The 18,111-nt window shown below is 37.0% G+C and overlaps 2 protein-coding genes across 3 annotated transcripts in view; one reads left to right on the forward strand and one right to left on the reverse strand.

Annotated features, from left to right (window-relative positions):
• CDC73 (cell division cycle 73) overlaps positions 1 to 18,111 on the forward strand; it is a 92,298-nt gene that overhangs the window by 32,195 nt on the left and 41,992 nt on the right. The window lies entirely within an intron of this gene.
• On the reverse strand, positions 9,937 to 17,863 carry B3GALT2 (beta-1,3-galactosyltransferase 2). Of its 2 annotated transcripts, XM_033439177.2 has the most exons (3): positions 17,072 to 17,863; positions 13,013 to 13,183; positions 9,937 to 12,586 (listed from the first exon to the last, which is right to left on the reverse strand). In XM_033439177.2, the coding sequence occupies exon 3, from the start codon at positions 12,463 to 12,465 to the stop codon at positions 11,197 to 11,199; it is 1,269 nt and encodes a 422-aa protein (XP_033295068.1). In that variant the 5' UTR covers positions 12,466 to 12,586; positions 13,013 to 13,183; positions 17,072 to 17,863; the 3' UTR covers positions 9,937 to 11,196. The 2 variants fall into 2 exon arrangements, with proteins under 2 accessions (XP_033295068.1, XP_004275884.1); XM_004275836.2 differs by lacking the exon at positions 13,013 to 13,183.

The raw sequence follows: 18,111 nt of genomic DNA on the forward strand, positions 1-18,111 counted from the left end.
TCAAGCTTATGAAACAGTAACATTTGAAATGCTAAATGCTGATTAATTAATTTCGAGTGAGAAATGTAATTGCCAAGGGCAGTGGGCATTCAGTTCCTCTATCCAGCACATACACGTTCTCCCAGTAGAGAAGCTACTTGGAGATCAGAGATAATGATATTTGCATCTCTTCAGTAAAGGAAGATGTACTGCAAAGGCCAGGGAACCTTTAGTCTTGGTCACTGCTTAGATAGGCTTTGACTTCTCATCCTATTGGTGTGTCTGACTAATCCATCTAGTGGATACGATGTAGTTCTTTAGATGGACAGATGACTGATTCAGCTTTAGGACTAACATCTCATTCTGTTGCGTTTGACTTATTTAAAAAATGTTGGAGACATTTGCCTAGTGGCCATTGCCTGTGTACTGTAGTTAAAACTATTATTTCTATTTATCTTAGGAAATGCAGGAATATTAAATGAAAATTATTACTGATGGATTTGGATTTTAGACTGACAGCAGTGAGAAGCTGTAAGATTTATCTCCTGGTACTGAAGGAATTAAATTTTTATTAATAAAACTTCAGTAATCAGGAACTTTTTTAAAATTTATTTATTGTTGGCTGTGTTGGGTCTTTCTTGCTGCACACAGGCTCTCTCTAGTTGCGGTGAGCAGGGGCTACACTTCGTTGCGGTGCGCGGGCTTCTCATCGTGGTGGCTTCTCTTGTTGCGGAGCATGGGCTCTAGGCACACGGGCTTCAGTAGTTGTGGCTCTCAGGCTCTAGAGCGCAGGCTCAGTAGTTGTGGTGCGCGGGCTTCATTGCTCCACGGCATGTGGGATCTTCCCGGACCAGGGCTCGAACCCGTGTCCCCTGCCTTGGCACGTGGATTCTCAACCACTGTGCCACCAGAGAAGCCCCTGTAATCAGGAACTTTTGATTGCTTAAAGCCAAATAGAATGGACATTTGGTATTTTTTTTAAAGAAAATTTCTCTTAATGAATGAACGTATCAGTTTTTGCTAAGACATCCTCCTGGTTTGTGACAGCATATGATATTTGGGAAACAGAGTTATAAGGCTTTTTGTCTGTCAGGCTGAGAAAACACTTCTACTAAGACAGAGGAGCATTTGATGAGGGAGTGCTGAGTTAGATGACAGGTGAGGATAGCAGGAAGGTGGAACGGGCTTGCCGAGAAGAGATTAGCAAGCCCACCTTCCTGCCGATGCAGAGCCTGCCTTACATACACTAAGCTGGAGAGGTGTACATTCCACTTCTTAATATTACACAAATGGAGAGGGCTTCTTTTTGGTTACCGTCATTTTTTTGACAACCTGGGAACCATCTTGCATGGTTCAATTGCTTAAATATGTACAGCATTCCCTCACCCCCCACCCCGTCCAGATTTTTAAACGTTCTACCAGTCGTGAAAACGACGGCGGCCTGGCACGCATCGTTTACGTGCATTTGCAACTACCTAGCTTCCCTCTCCTTTCCCCCACCCTGTTCTTCTGAATCGTCAGGTTCTTCTGAGTATGAAAACTAAACGCAATCAGTGCTCATTAGCTTAAGACTATAACTTATTATTTTTCCTAAACCATCACTGTTTCTAACGTCAGGATGTGCTAGTTTGATCAAAGGCTAATTTTCTAGGCCTGGACAGTTGATATAATGGGAAATAGGTTATTTTTTCTTTGAAATAAATGCCATTAGACAGGTGGTGCATACTCACGAGATGAATAATGAATAATGTCAAAGCAAGTTTTAATGATGCCTACTGTCTTCCCTGAACGTAATGGGGGAAGAAAGAGGAAAACACCTTAGATAGCTTGCACCCTCCTCAAGTTAGGTGGCCTGGCCTAGGACATCATCAGCCCAGAGAAAGGAGCATCTTTCTCTAATTTTCTTCCAACAGACAATGCCCTTTTGCAATTTTTTCCCCTCTAAGGGGCTCTGTTTTGCAAAGCAGTTACTGAATTCCACCCCCCATTTTTCTTTTCTTTTTTTTTTTTTTTTGCGGTATGCGGTCCTCTCACTGTTGTGGCCCCTCCCGCTGCGGAGCACAGGCTCCGGACGCGCAGGCCCAGCGGCCATGGCTCGTGGGCCCAGCCGCTCCACGGCACGCGGGATCCCTCCGGACCGGGGCACGAACCCACGCCCCCCGCTTCGGGAGGCGGACCCTCAACCACTGCGCCACCAGGGAAGCCCCCCCATTTTTCTTAATTATGAAAAATTTCAAACATAAGTATAATTAGAGAAAATAGTGTATGATTTTTAAAATCTGCCCATCACACAGATTCTATAATTATTTTTTAACCACTTTTACTTCAGCTGTTCCACAGCTCCCTTTTTTCCTGAAGTACTGTGAAGCAAAACCCAGACACTGACACTTTGTTCCTACTTACTCTGCACTTCTAAAAAACATGGACTTTTTTTTTTAATGTAGGCATTATTGCATATAACAAAAGAAATTAATTGTTGGTATCATCTAATACACAGTTCATTTTCCAGTTTCTTTGATTTTTCTGAAAAATCTTTTTTTGCAGTTCATTTGTTGGAAATAGGATCCAAACAAGCACCAATAGTTGCATTTAGTTGATAGGAGTCTTATATGTCTTTTATTCTAGATTAGAGAAGTTCGTAATATATTTTTTTTTTTTGGTGCCATGAACCTATTTAGTAGACTGGCGAATCCTATGATTCTTCTCTCTGAATAATGTTTTTAATGCATAAAATAAAATACATAAGATAACAAAGAAAACCAATTTATTGAAATAAAATTATCAAAAATTTGAGAAACATAACTTTATGACATGGTATTGAACTTCGTGTTGCTTTTACTGATGCATTATATAACAAGATCTAGGGACAAATCTAATAAATTCCAGAATTTTAAAGTATGACCATACACAGTATTTCAAGATATCTGTAAGAGTAATGTGATATGAAAATACTTGATTTCTGTTGGTGACAAAGTCAGAACTGTTATTAATAGTACTGTGGTTTGTTGCCTTCATTCATGAAAGAAGGAAATGTCAGTTTCTGTTAGAGGTTGGTGAAAATAAAATTGTGAATTTTTTTCCCATCCATATTAGGGGCCCCTCTGATTTCTATCCACAGCTCTCTACTCTAGAGTTCTGCTTCACTGGCTTTTTTCTGTTTTTCTACAGACATGTCAAGTTCTTCTCAACCTCCTGGCCGTTGTCTTTGTATTTCTGTTTGCCTGGATCATTCTTCCTCTTGCTCTTAATAAGACTGGCTCCTCAAAATTCAGATCTCAGTTTAAAGGTTACTTTTCCAGGAAGACCTCCCACTTTTTTTTCTGCTAGTAATCTTATTTATTTGTTTACATTAACAATTTTCTTCGAATATGAAGATCCGAAGGTAGGAAGCACATCTTGTTGCCCTCCACCATCTCCCCAGTGCTGAGAACAGGGTAGTGGGCACATAGGTGTTGCTTGAAAAGTATTGAATGAATGACTTTTTAAAAAATTAATTAGTTAATTTATTTGTGGCTGCATTGGGTCTTCGTTGCTGCACGTGGGCTTTCTCTAGTTGTGGCGAACGGGGGCTACTCTTGGTTGTGGTGCACGGGCTTCTCATTGTGGTGGCTTCTGTTGTTGCAGAGCACGGGCTCTAGGTCGCGGGCTCAGTAGTTGTGGGGCGTTGGCTCAGTAGTTGTGGTGCATGGGCTTAGTTGCTCTGTGGCATGTGGGATCTTCCAGGACCAGGGCTCGAACCCATGTCCCCTACATTGGCAGGTGGATTCTTAACCACTGCACCACCAGGGAAGCCCCTGAATGAGTGATTCTTAAGCCCATGTTATCCGTATATTTTTAGTTACTTTGCATCCTTTCATATGCATGTAGAGTAGTAGTTAAGATTTATTATTGTTATTGATGCTTTGTAATATATAGGCCCTCAGTGCCACTTGACAATCCTTCTATACATTTTTCAGTGGCTCTTTATTATGTTATCCTTGGCGAATCAGGTTCTCGTACAGCGTCTTCTCTCTCCTCATGCCCTCAGTGCCCAGGCCAGGATTTTAGGCCTTGGCACTCATGCCTTCTCCCTCACCGCAAGTGTCCACACGTCGTGAAGGCCTGTGGACCGCACTTGCTAACATCTCTGGAATTTTTTTTTTTTTTTTTTTTTTTTTTTTTTTTGCGGTACGCGGGCCTCTCACTGTTGTGGCCTCTTCCATTGTGGAGCACAGGCTCCAGACGCACAGGCTCAGCGGCCATGGCTCACGGGCCCAGCCGCTCCGTGGCATGTGGGATTTTCCCGGACTGGGGCACGAACCCATGTCCCCTGCATCGGCAGACAGACTCTCAACCACTGCGCCACCAGGGAAGCCCCCACATCTCTGGAATTCTTATCTCTGGATCACTACCGTCCTTCCTGGTCCAACTATTTCTGTATCTTCCCTGGATTATGCAGTGGTCTCCTAGTTTGTGTTTTTGTATCACTCATGCGTCTCCTCATTCTGTTCTCATGTTGCAGCCAGGATGCCTCAAACACTAAAGAAGAGAGGAGCTGTTAGGCATTCACTAGCCTCAATTTTTTTTTCTATTTTCCAAGTATTGTTGTATCTTCATTGGCTTCAGGATTAAAAGCCATATTTTAATAGGTACTATAAGTCTTCATGAGGGTTTACCTGTCTCTCTTTTTACCTTTCTGGCATCAGCTCATACCAATCTTCCTCTTTATTTTTGTGCAATGGTTTACTCTAACCTCAGGGCCATTGTACGTGCTGTTCCTTCTTGGAATTGTTCCCCTTTTGCCTGATTAACATCTAGTTATTTCTTAGATGTTAACGAACGATTCTTCTGAGAAGGCTTTTCTGACCATAGGTCAGGTCAGTTCCCGTTATATGCTTGCAAAGCACTGTGTATCTTTCCTTCATGACAGATATCATAGTTGTCCTTTCCACTTATTTGTATGAAGATCGGTTACATGGCTTTCTCTGTCAAAGGAGTATTATGGCAGCAACTTAATGATTGTTTTTGTTTATCATTGTATCTACAGCTCATGTATTAATGCCTAGGCTCTCAGTAAATATTTATCAAGTGAGTGGCCTTTTGGATGTTTCTTCAATGCTAAGGAGGACTGGACTCAAGAATTTCTGTTAACCTAGTGTTAGAGTTCTGGAACATAGCATGGTAAACTGGTCTGTTTGGGAAGTGATCCTAGGGATTTCATCTGCATTGAATTTCTATTGAGGAAGGTTAACACTTCTTGATCTTCTTCAGCATCATGGTCCCTGCTTAGAAATGCACTGTCATGTGAGGGACCTTCACATTTGTGGAACTGATTATAGTAATTATTTCCAGAATACTTGTACTTTCTTTTTGTCAACATATATTTACTTATATGTTGCTTTATTTGCAGTGTGGGTGAGCCCATATATAAGCCAGTGGTTGAGTCTTACTTATTTTTAAGGCTTCAAAATCAATTTTTCACTATAGAGAAAAATTGATTTTCACGCCTTAAAAATAAGTTTCATTTCAAATAAGATGAAAATGCTGCCAACAAAAAAGGTGAGGCTCTTTTATTGAGTCAAATTTTAGTTCACTGTTTCTAATCTAGGACTTTTTGTTTGTTGATTGCTTTGAGGAAGAGAGGATACATTATGGAGTGAAGTAAAAGGCAGCAGTAAGATCAAAAGATTGGGTAGAGAAATTAACTTTAGCAAGGAAGAGAGTCATTCATGGGCCCTGCTGCTATCCAAGGATTTCAGGGATTTTGGTATTTATCCTAAGAACATTGGGAATCCATTGAAGCATTGGGATGATGTGAATAGTTTTGTGGTTTTGAAAGTATCATTCTGGCAGTAGTATATGGGAAGCAGATTGGGTGACTGTGAAGAAACCAGTTGTAAAAGTTTTGCTCACTTGAACTACTAGAGTGGTAAGATGAAGAAAAGTGGGTGGATTCCACTGTGAATCCAGGTTTTGGGGATAGAGTGATACGGGTGATAGTAAGAGAAGGAAGTGGTGAGGCTGACTGGATATTTTCGTGTGGCCACTGACTGGATATAGCCATTCACTCAGACAGGAAATGTTATTTTAAAAGTTTTAAAATTTGGAGATGAGAGAAGATAACTGGATTTAAATGTACTGTTAAATGTGTGTACTTAAAGACACTCAGACATACAAATACTTTAAATTTGGGGTTATGCTTATGAACTTTGATTAAGAAATTCATTTTATTTTTGTAAAAATTAACTTTACTTGTCTTTTTGGCCCAGTTATTAGCTTTCTCTTTTCAGTGTAGAGGAGTCATTCATTCTCTTCCCTCCTTTACATAAATCTACCAGGAAGAAGGTTGTAGCTTTTTTTTTTTTTTTTTTTTTTTTTTTTAGCCTTATCAGGAGACAAAAAGATCTCTGATAAAGGAATAGTTTTAAACAGCAGATGTGAAGGTATGGTCAGGCTTCTCTGTTCATTCATTTCTAAGCTTAGACAGCATTTTACAGTGCAGGGGGCTCAGGCAGCTGTGCTGATGGTTACTTCCGTGTTGGTGGTTACTTGGGAGACACGTTGCCTCTCCCCCATGGTTGTGTGACTGTAGAAACACAGCTCCCAAGCCTGTTTCCCTGATCCCTCTTCAGTAATAAGGTATCTATAGCAACATGCTCTCCGCTATATTATGTTATATGCACAAAAACTACTTTGTTTTCTTGTGAGGCCTGGCCATGAATATGGATTATGAACAGCTCTAAAATTTTCAGCCTGTTTTCTTTAACAGAAAGTTGTTCTTGGATCCCTTTACTCTCCTGACTTGTTCAGGTGGCAAAGCACACAGAGGGCATGGTGTTATAGAGCATTCTGAAGTCATCATAGAACCTAGGAACGACTTTATCACTGCAGCATTTGCTAGTGGTAGGTTTTCTGTCACTTAGCATTCTTTGGTTAAAAATTGACTCTGACTAACTGAAACCAAAAAAAAAAAGTATCAGAATATTATAGGTGAGTTCAAAAAATTAAAGAATCAAGTGGTAGAAGGGACAGGAACCGTAGCACCTCTGGGATCTAGAGAACAAGAATCAGTGGGTAGTTTCTGCAGGGTGCTGAAGTTCAAGTGAATCAGCTCCAGTCATTTTCTTTGTGTGCGTGTGTTTGTTTCCTTCAGGATTCAGATTGCAATAAGAGAGCGTCTTTGGTTATCTCGGCTAGTGCAAGGCAGGGTGTCTTGATTGAAAGTTTTCCTAGAACTTTCTTATTTGAGGGTGGAGTAGCTCCCCAAAGGAAATCTGCCAGTATGTTAGAAAATTCTCATTGCCATCAGAATCTCATGCTAATTCTATTATCTATATTCAAATATATGTTTTTACTAGCATTTTAGGTATGACAGTGAAGCAAACAACCCTTATTAGTTTTATTGTATAAATTAGTATCTTTTAAACATTTAATTAAAAACATATACAAGCATGAATTTAAGATTTTGCATATAATGTTATAGCTTTCTGTTACTTAACATTTATTTTTTGTGATGCCGTTGATTTATTTTCATTTTTCAACGTTTAGGATACTGTCTCAAGTGAAATTCAGACTGAGAATCTATAGGCTTCAGTGAGAAGTTGAAATAATTAGATTAATAAACAGATGGAGGCAGTTGCTTTCACTCTAGTTGTCCTTTAGCTCAGACATTTGCTGGTGGAGGAAGGGGAAACACTTCCTGCAAATACAGAAACGTTTTTCTTCCTTCTCTGGCAAATCGGATCTTGAAAGTAGTAAGGTGTAGAGTTATATCATGATTGGGGGAGGGCGTGTGTGTGTGTGCTGATGGAGTGCGCAGCAACAGGTTCCTGGCCGAAACTTAGAATGGCCCCTGTTAGTATTTGATGCACATTACCCGTCTTCCGAGAGTCATGTTAAGCGATACACTGATACTCTGTGAGGTGTGTTAGAATATAGGTATGGTAGAGATTTTTTTTTTTGGCTTCTAAATCTGTGTTAATTTAATAGTCAAATTTTGTAGTTAAGCAGTAAAAACTGAAAACAAACCTGAACCAGCTGGATAAATCAGTTTTACCACCTCATCACCAAACAGTAGGCGACTAACCAGTAGAGTGAGTAAATGCGGTGCTACTTTTGACTACTAACAATGATCAAATTGTACTTCAAAAGAAGCACCTTTTACATAATTTCTAAGTGCCAGCTGCCTGTTGTTTACAGATGTGTCTCAGTGCCCAAAGGAGCAAGAGATAAGCAGTAATTCTTAGCTTTTCTGAGTTTCTGGCCCCCAGACATCAGCAGCTGAAAAGGAGAAGAAAAAATAACTGAGGGATCAGATTTCCTCTCCTTCTCCTTATCTTTATTTGCACCTGACGTCAGGCGTCCCTCCAGTGTGAGAAAACAGTTGTGATGCCTGGAGATAGGACCTAGCAAAAGGTGAAGAATAAGCATGGAATAGAAGAGAGGACAGGCCGTTTTTGCTTAGCTTTTTAGACCCTCTAGCAGGAGTCATATGTGAAGTATGTAGCAGAATAGCATAATGGTTAAGAGTCTTTGCAGTGGAACCCTGCTGTTTTACTAGCTGTGTGATCTTAGGTATTTAACCTCTTGTACCAGTCTTTCTTATCTCTTAGTGTTACTTATAAGGATTATACGAGTAATGTGTGTAAAGTACCAGGCACACAGCGTACTCTCAGTCAGTAAATAGTTCCTGCTGCTGTGTTGGTATTATTTTTATAGGGGTTTTGGTAATAGATATTAATAAGACTCCAGTTGATTTTTTGTGATTATACTGTATAATCAGAGGAGAAAGAAAATTTTTTTGCTTGAATTAGAATTTCATCACCTATATAATCTTGATCAAAATAAACTAGTAAGTATTGAAAGTTTTGGTATTTTTATCTTCCACAATATCTCGTAACACTTCGAGCATAAAGATTACATGGTTGTTCCTTCCTGTAATTTTTTTCTTTGACCAAATGCAAGTGCTGTCATTTAAAATTATATTTTCATGCATAGTAAAAATTACATAGTACTGGGCATGAATAAGGCACAATTAATATTTGGTGAGATGTTTAAATACTGTATTTTTAAATATCATAATATGAATTTGAAAATCATATTTTGCTGAAGTCAGCTTGCATATTCAGAATGGAAGGTCAAAAATAAATTAATAGCAGAATACTTATTTTAAAATAAAGATTTTCAGCAGTACTAAAACACTTGTTATTTGATTCAGTGCTCTTTGAGAACTTGGAGTGTCATGAGATTCCAAGTCATCTTTTTTAGACTTGAATTTTTCTGGAAGGAAAATACTATCTCTTAAAGATACTGCACTGTAATAATAATTTGTACACATAGTGTTTGGATTGTATCTGAGTACATACCTGTGGATGCATACATGCATATACATATACTTTTAAGAAATAAAACTTCTGAAGTATTAAGGAGAGGATTATACTGAGGGAAGGATTCCTTTTCTCTTTCATCACACTTACGTAATTTGGTATTATCCTTTTATGTGTGACCTTTCTTTAGTAATTTTGGTATTTAGTAATTTTAGTCTTTTTATAACCATACAGAATAAATTAAGTGAAAAACAGACCTTACCAAGAGCTGGGGGGTTATTTAGCTCAACATTCAGAATTATTCTATGTAGAATAGAACACTTAGACAACTGAACTGAAAGTGGGAGATAAGTTGAGTATAAATAGAATTCAACGCATTAAATGATAAGTACTGAAGCAGTCTCTGTGGTTCTGAACTGTAACATGTTAGAATTCTGTTTTGGTGGATAACTCTTCAGAATAGAATCAAGGATGAAAATGATTGTTATTAGAATTAGGATAAGTGACATCCTCACTGAGCAAGATTGATAAATTTATACACTTGTTTAAAGTAAAAACACCTTTTTAAAATTAATGGGTTAGTATTTCCTGATTTTAAAATTTATAATGGAGCCATACAAATTGTGAAGCATTTGGACCATAACACTCAGTAAAGGTTTTTTGTTTACCTTTTTTATTAAAAACTTGATAAAAGTGCATTGTATACATTGTTCATCCTAGAATCAAGTGTTCATCAAACATTTGTAGTTTTCCCCCATCCCTCCCAAGAAAGTTTTTAATCAGTGGTGCAGAATATTTGTCATCCACCAAATTAAAAACTGCAGGTTTGTAAACTTGGCACTCAGAGAAAGAAGTAGGTGCCGTAAAATGATTAAGTACTGGCATGTGTACACCTGCTGTCAGGAAATAAACTTCCCATATGTTGCAGTTTGGCAGACATGCATCTTAAAATGTATTGAATGAAACTGCCGCTGCACTCTTTATCCTTTATCTTTTTTCAACAGTGCATCCTCTTTGTGCCTGTAAGTAATCACTTTTGCTTCAGTTAGAGGAAAATGATAGATTTTTTCAGATATGCTTGAAGTTAACTGATGATGCTCCTTGAGAGTGCAGTAACTGGTTGATTGAGTAAATCATTGAATTTCTAGCTTGGCCCTGAACACCAACGAGGGAACAGATGTTCTATTTTGAAACATTTGATTTTTTTTTTTTATAAAAATGTGAGCCTGAGACACATTGATTTTTTTTTCACATTTTATCACGTCATGTCAAAATAAATTCCCCCAGTATATGTGCGTATTGATAAAAGAAAATGAATATCTCAATTGTTTTTAAAAAGTAAATACTTAGATGAGAACTGCATTGATGAAACATCTGAACTTTATAAATATGTTTATGGAATAATTCAACTAAATCTTATTGCATGGAATATGGTTTTTAGAACCCTAGAATAGGTCAAAATTTGTCCTTTGCACAATTATAAAGTTTCCTTAAAATTGACAATAATGTTTTATTTACATTTAATTATATTGAAATGAAAAACTGAATCCAAAGTCTTTTGACTGTATCCATTTCTTAAATTAAAATTTATGTGGAAAACATATGCAAATACACCTTCTTGGCCCCTAACGTAAGAGTTGAACCATTGATGTATGCACGCCTGTTATTGCATGTTAATACACAGAATCCCCTTATGTGGATTTTTAGTAGATTGTTTGGGATACCTTTTTGTTATATCGTGTTGTATTTTTAAGAATTACCTTCTTCAGAAATTAAAAAAATATTTTTGGATTCCTTTATGCGATGAGTTTTAACTAAAACTTGTCCTATGGATGTAATCAGTTTTAACTATACATGCTTTTAGCAATATTTTACAGATCGCACGTTTGGGGAAAAAAAAAAGTTGTCTTTTCTAGTGGAGTTTGCGGTGGCGATACCTGCCTGCCTTTTCTTTTGCTGCGTTGGCACAAGCGTTGTGCTTATTTTGTTGTAAATGGTTCCAGTATTTTATCAGTTCACTAGGCTGGAACTGATGAGAGGTAATTAGATGGCTGTATTTACAGCTTGAATAAGAAACTCGCCAGTGATTGAACACAAACTCATTGGGAGGGGGGACAGGATCAATTCTCAACTTGGCAAGACAGATCCCTACATATACATCTTCCAAGTGCAAACGACGGATGCTTAAAGAAACTTTAAATATCTTCTCTGCCAGATCTCCAGAAAAAACATAACCAGTCCCAGAACAGAAGACAGGATAGCGCTCACTTGGGTAGAGGTCTGGTGGCATGTACCACTTGCTGTCTTTGTTTCTGTTGGGTGCGTATCCCCTCATTAGGTAACCAGTAAAATAGTTATGTCTAGGAGGCAGGTCTGGCTTGAGTAACTTAAGTATTAAATATTCGGTGTTGACAAACATGTCACTGTCAGTTTTCATAACATATGGAATATGTGGACAGTATGTGGCAACCCAGTTCATGCCCATTAGTGTTTTAATGGTCAGATTATAGTATGTATCTAAATATTCCTGTTGAATTATGTCATGGTATTGTCTGCTTTCTTCCAGGATTGCACGTTGAAGGTAGCCATTTAACTTAATACTTACACCCAACAAAAAAATTCGTGTGATTTGGATACCAGGTGCTAGACTTTCATTGCCCCAAGTTTGCCGAATAGCTCTTCTAGCTTCTATCTGTCCAGGTTCTGCAGCTATTAGTAGTATTAAAAAAGGGCTTTTCTCCTGGCATTTTGCAGGTTCATTGATAAGGTATTTGAAATGGTAAGAATTTGGATGTCCAGTGCCTTTTTCATTGTAAATACTTCCGTTGGCACTGAGTGTATTCTCCAGCCCTGTAACTCCTTGTGGTGACAGATCTGTGTTATTGGAGTTAGTTGCTGTTTGAGGCCTCAGAGTCTGCGGGACTGTTTCTTTCCAAATGTTCCGAAGAGAGCTGTGGTTTGTCTCACTTTTTGTAGAACGAAATCCACGGAAAGTGTATGTCACAGGGTTTTCTTTGAATCCAGTTCTGCCTGGCAGCCAGTCATGATGATTGAAAAACAAAAACATAGCAAAAAGAAACACGAGAGAAAGTACACCAATAAGATGGGTACGGAACAGAGACCTCTTGGCATTCCAGCTCATCTTTGCAAAGCAGCAGTGTCTTCTTCTCCACTGAAGCATGTTGTAAATATCCAGTAGTGGATGAGAGATCGGTGGCTGAGATTGTGTTCTTCTCCTGAATCAGTACTGTTCTTTGGTAATCATTTTCTAATGCGGTCACGTCGTCTCCCTCGCAGTCATTCTATAAAGATGAAGCATAAACGTTTACAGAATGGAAATATCACAGAACTGCTTGAAAGAGACTAATAAAATTAGGGCACATGGAAATTTTTAAGCTGTGAAAATAGGATAACCCAGGAACAACGTTTATGATTTGTCTTCCCTTGGCAACGTAACATCGTGAGAACAGGATTAATTTCTTTAAAAATACACCTTTGGAGCACAGTGACCACTTTAAAGAGAGGTGAATGGATTGATTTTCTTCCACTTATTTCATCATCTATCTCAGTAGCTCTGGTCACTTGTAATTGTTGACTTAAGTTAAAGATTAAAAGTTGTATGCATGGAGAAGAGGAAAATGCTGCTAGATCCCTGAGAGAGGCCATGTAAGGAGGCCTGAGAGCAGATGGAAAATTTATTGGCATTAATTAAAATTGATTTGACATACCGTTGGTGGTATGGTGCACAGTCAGCGGCCTTTTTTGTAAAGTGGTCATGTATCAGTTGTGGGACAGACGGTGCAAGGTTGATTATGGCAGAGTTTTGTTAGTCACAGTACACTGCTTGGCATGTTTCCGTTGGCCCCTACTGTGTCGAGAAAGTCAGTGAGAAGACGCACCTGTCAGAATTAATGTTCAGGGTTCAGTAACTTCAGTGCAGGATTTTAAGACAGTAATAAATGATGGATATTTGCAAGTACTCTTTTCTCATGTTAACCTTCCACTTCAGACATGAGGTATTCAGGAGATCATTGTCCTTACTTAGACTTATGATTGATTTTTATAATATAGCAACTAATTATCTGTGGACTTCACAGAGTACTATCACGTATCTCAGTTGAATCTCCATGTTAGAATAAAACAAAGAACTGCTTTGTACAGTCTTTTCAGATTTCTTACAAAATACAGACACTAGGTATTATTGTATCCCCAACTATTTAAAATTTTAAATTTCACAAAATGCATCTTAAAAGATTTTTGAGTTATGCTGTGTTCTAAATTTGCATGTAGAGAATTTTTTACATTTTTAGGACTTCTGCTAGCATGACACTTAGAGCCCTACATTTAGAAAAAAAAATTTATGAGATGTCAATATGGGAAGTTCACGATGCCACATATTAAGAACTGGTCTTTGAACAAGTTTTTTTAGTGCATAGCACAAATTGGTTCATGTTTTTTCAGTTTGTTATTTTTCTGGATCAAGGCGTGGGGGTAAAGGATGGGTAAGGAGCTGTAGCTTGAATTCTGTTAAAAGAGAAAACAAACCTTTTTGTGTAATTTTATCAACTTTTTATTGTGAAAATTGTTTCTTTATGTAAAAGAAAACTGGTCAATTAAAAACATTTATTGTAGGAGCGTTTGTTTATTTGAAATTATATATACACATATGAATGTGTTTTTGTAGCCTGTGATATTGAAAGGTTTATGGTTAATACCAAATTTGCTTAACCTCGGTAAAAAATTCAGTTATTTGGGGAAAATAATGGCATTTACATGGAAGTCCTCATATAATTGAATAACTAGAATAGCACTCATATAATGTAAAGTATTTTGAAAATATTGATGGGAAGTGTTAGACTCTTGTTCTAGCAGAAGCCACTAGGAGGAGCAAGCAGGTGGGGATTCGAGCATCTCTGAAGCGTAACAGTACAGGCGCTAGCTTTTGATGATTTCTAGTATCTGAGATTATGTAGTGCTTTTAGAAGTTATGGTGTTTCTCAAATGTAAGAAATTACATTAATCATTTTGTGAGATAGGAGCAGTGTTTTTCTTCCTTAAGTTTTCAGATTTAAAAAAAAATAGAATCTACTTATTTATTAGAATTTATTTACCTGAATTTTAATTTCACATTACTCTGATGAAGACTAAGACACTTCACCATACCAGTAAAACATAGTTCTGTGGTGAGCTCAGTTGAAAATAACAGAGCTGAGTGTTCTGGTTTAGAAACTCACTTTTCTCCTCCTTACACTTGTAAATAGTTGGCCATTCTGTTTAGATGAGGAGACTCTTTCTAAGCTTTTATTTTCAAATGAAATATTAGGTAAATAGTAATAATTTCCCTCCACCCCGTAAAGAAGCCAGTAGATATAAGGGTTATGTGTGTAAATTTAAAAGAAACAAAAGTTGCTTTTAAAATTTATTTGATAATCTATTTTAAACATTCCAAAGCTAAATTAAATGTGTCAGCTTTCTCTTGATATAGAATGCTTGGAAACTGGTTGAAGTCTAATCATTTAGATCCTTTAAAAGTGTAAACTTGATGGCTTAAGAAGCAATAAATAGAAGGTCAGATGTTTGAATGCATGTTTGAATAAAGGACTGAAAAAAGGAATGAAGGTAAATATATTAGTAAAGTGTATTTTTATGAAAACATTATACCTGAAGTGATGTTTCTAAAGTATTTCAATGTTACAGAAAACAGCAAATTATTATATATTGTAACCTGGCATACATGTAGTTTATGGTCCTATGTGATTTTGTAGCGATAGGTGATAGAGATGCATCTTAATGTAAATTCATGATATTTGTATGTTTGTAAATATCCAGCTGCTCAGGCTTGAAATCCATATATACTCATTTCTTAATCTCCCGTTGGTAAATGTAGTGCATGTGTCTAGCCTTAAAAAAAATTCTTTATTAAACATTTTTCAGATATTTACCATAATTTTACTGTTAAAAAGAAAGTACAATTAAAGTAACTATTCCTCCTTTTATTAAAAGATAAAATTATTCTCCAGTTACTGCCTGTTGTACATTAATTCTTAAGAAGTGGGAACAAGACCAGAAAGTTAAAATATTTTGACATTCTAAATAGTTTTGCACTTTTACATTTTCAGCGTAGAAATAGCTTTGATTTGTCTTTTATGGGTTTTTATGGTAATATTATCAAGTGATTAATATGTATTTACATCTTATGTATTGACGCTCACGGAGAGGATGTTACTATAAAATGTTCCGTTACTTCTCCCTCTCTCTTTCCCTCTCTCTCACACACACACACACACACACACACACACACACACACACACACACACACATGCTGTTTTTATTATTTGGCTTCTAAAAGTGATAATATCTTAGTCTGTGGGAACAGTTCTAGATTTAAGGGGTGCTTGAATAAAAAACTCTACACTCTTGTTTTGAGATAGCTAGCTTATAAAAATGTTTAATTGGTGACTTTAACATTGAGAGATAAAGGTACTAAGAGAGACTTGAGGTTTTTTACAACCATATTTTTTTTGTTTGTTTAATACCATCTGGTTTCATTCCTTAATGGAATAAAAATTCATACTGTGAGTGAGAGTTGATGTTGAGCTCTAATAATAATAGGGCCTGATAGACTTGTTTAATCTTAACTTTAGAATGGAATCCCTACATATGTCTTAAAAATGTTTGCCTTTTGTGATTATTAAATAATAGGTTGAGTTGTGCTGTAAAATTGAGCAAAAATCAGGATCTTTGACGATCTGTAAAAAATTTTAGAAATACCCGAGTTCCTGAGCCATGAGTTGCTATTCTATGATTGTTACTAAAATAGTTTATTAGATTTATTTCTGCCCTGCACACACATACTATGCCAGTTAGTTCATCATTACATATTTATATAACCTGGAAGCACAGTGGCTACATTTAAATTTAATTTTTTGACCTTGTATTGCTGTTACATGGATATTTTTATGACAGAGTATTTTCATATTATGTTTTTGAGTTTCACTTTAAAAATGATCACCAAAACCAGTCTTACATTTTGATCATTTAGAATCAGTCTGTTGCTTAAAATAAAAGCTCACTATTTTAAAAGGGGGTAATTTTAGCAAGTATTGATATTTCTTTGTTTAAAGTTGTATTCGTGAGCATGCAAATCTCCTGAGGTGGTGTGCTGTGCATAAATGCACACTGCCTTCTGTGATCCTGTGCAAATGCTTTCCTTATAGTATCTTACAGCTCGGTGGTACTTAAAATTTGTTGATAGTTTCAGAGTTGGTAAGTTATCTTTATTTAGGGAGATGGGTATGGGAGGCAACATTTTGTTATTAAAAACTGTTCTATATTAAGATTTTGTTTTAAAAGGACTGAAAAAGCTCTTAATATTAAGATCATCTTTGATACTATTTAATGAATTTCACTGCATTGACCTCTTCGATGGCCATTTTTAAGAGAGCACTTTAATTTATTGGATAAGGATTCAACTTGACTTAATTTGATAGAGGATTGCTATGTTTTCTTTAGAGGGCTTCAGATTTTTTTTTTAAAGTTTAATTTCTCAGAGAAGCCTTTAAGCACATCTTGTTACTGTTTGCCTTTTCGGTAATACATAATTACTGCAAGCTACATATTTACTTGAATAAAGCAATGACAGATTTTAAAATCATATATTTAGAAACCCTTTCATAGTTTCAAGGACAGTGAACTGTATGAACTTGTTTATTAGATATTAGTGCCTCCAGGGCTATAAAAAAGTAACAGACATTTAAATGAGTATCACAAACAAGATATCAACATACCTTCCTTGGTCAGGCATTTATGAGGCGAGGATTATGCCCACTGAAGATACTTTTGGCACGCCATCACTTCAGCCAAGATGCTATCGAACATGCGCACCTCCCCCAGCAGTCTGCCTCCTGCGATTGCTTTTCACAGTGTCCAGAGTGTCCATCTGTCTGCTTGTCTTCGAGTTCCCCTTCTTGTTCATATGGGTCCTAGTCTTCTGCGGTTTTTCCTTTCTTTCATTTTCTTTCTCTTTCTTTAAACAAAAGAGCTGTGGTTGTTCGTTCTGTTTGGAGCACTGTCGACTCTTGCTGACAGTTGATGCATTGAAGCTTTTTACATCTGCTGTTTTCCTGGCCGGACAATGCAGTGCTGTATTCTCTTCTCAGTATCCATATTTCTAGTAAGAACACTGAGCTGCAATCAAAAGCAGCCAGAGCTAGAATGGAGTGCTTCGATTGTATTGGAAAAGAACAGGATTTAACTCTCTTTCGTTGTTGCCTGGCAGCTGCAGGAAGGATTTTGAGCAGTTTTACCAGGGTTTTAGTCTGTAATATGAAATCCAGGGTTCCTCAGCTGCTGCACAGGCAGGCAGCAGTTTAAATGTGGGCTTGACAGATGCTCTCTCTGACAGAGCAGAATTTAACGTCACTGCTTGGCTGAATCCCACGTGATTGTTTGCATTCATTTTGACTAAAAACCTAAGGTAGGGAGAAGCTTAGAGATTTGCTTCCATGTTCTAAATTATATATATTCAGTGTAAGTGTAGTGATGAGTGAATAATACAAAAATGGGATGATTATGAAATGAATGGCTATAATTTTATCTTTTTCCAGCTTATTTCCTTTTTTTTTTTTAATTTATGCTAAAGCACGGGCTTTCTAAATGTTTTCAGTGTTAGATGTTGGTTTTCATGTTACGTGATTTTATAGGGCATAAGCAATAGAAGCTTTGATATGTAACTTAGTGTAATTTAACCCCTTCAGTGCACTCCTTCCCTTGAAGTTCTTTTTCTCAAATAGTTCTGATTTTCGTTTTACTAATATCTAGTTGCGGC

The sequence above is a fragment of the Orcinus orca genome, chromosome 1, assembly GCF_937001465.1.
Source record: "Orcinus orca chromosome 1, mOrcOrc1.1, whole genome shotgun sequence".
Taxonomy (NCBI): Eukaryota; Metazoa; Chordata; class Mammalia; order Artiodactyla; family Delphinidae; genus Orcinus; species Orcinus orca.